At 57.6% G+C, this 592-nt stretch overlaps 1 protein-coding gene across 1 annotated transcript in view; it reads right to left on the bottom strand.

Moving 5' to 3' along the window:
* Positions 1-404: 404 nt before the first annotated feature.
* LOC109341295 (putative per-hexamer repeat protein 5) overlaps positions 405-592 on the bottom strand; it is a 58,428-nt gene continuing 58,240 nt past the window's right edge. Inside the window, exon 3 of the mRNA XM_019579171.1 lies at positions 405-589. Coding sequence (XP_019434716.1) covers positions 405-589 — 185 coding nt within the window. The remainder of the gene's footprint in view (positions 590-592) is intronic.

Raw genomic sequence — 592 nt, forward strand, 5'->3', positions numbered from 1 at the left:
GGTGGACTCATTGCCTATCCGTGCGTCCTTGACCCATAGCCGTCGGATCTGCATACCTATTTTGCATCTGGGTTGACCAGGAAGGCCAGCCAATCCGTGCACGAAAAGTGGCACGTCCTTGGTGCACCTCGCCACACTGTATCACGCTCCCAGAAGAAGACGCGATCCAGTGTAAACGCGCGCATCGCGTTTTCCTGCACCTTCGTTCATCCAGCGCCTCGCAGGGTGCCACGTGGGCTGGTCCCCTTCACGTCCAGATCCACCAATCACGGGACGAAACGCGTCCCGGTCTTACTACGCCACATCGCACCAGATCCTTTCCAGGAGAGCTTGGGTTCCACGCACGCGTGTCCATTATTCCATCCGTGAGCCCACCCTATCATCCAGTCTTCTCACGCCACGTGTCAGGGCTTATCCAGACGTCTGGATCCAGCGCGGGTGTGTGCACGGTGCAACCAGTGCACCCTCTTTCTCCCCCAACCAGACACGGACACGTGTCCAAGTACTGCAATCCTCTCATTTTTGTCCAGTAACGTGACGCCACGCATCCTGGGCTTTCCAGAACACTCATATGGGATCCAGGCCTTCCCTG

Source organism: Lupinus angustifolius, unplaced genomic scaffold, assembly GCF_001865875.1.
Source record: "Lupinus angustifolius cultivar Tanjil unplaced genomic scaffold, LupAngTanjil_v1.0 Scaffold_426, whole genome shotgun sequence".
Lineage (NCBI taxonomy): Eukaryota > Viridiplantae > Streptophyta > Magnoliopsida > Fabales > Fabaceae > Lupinus > Lupinus angustifolius.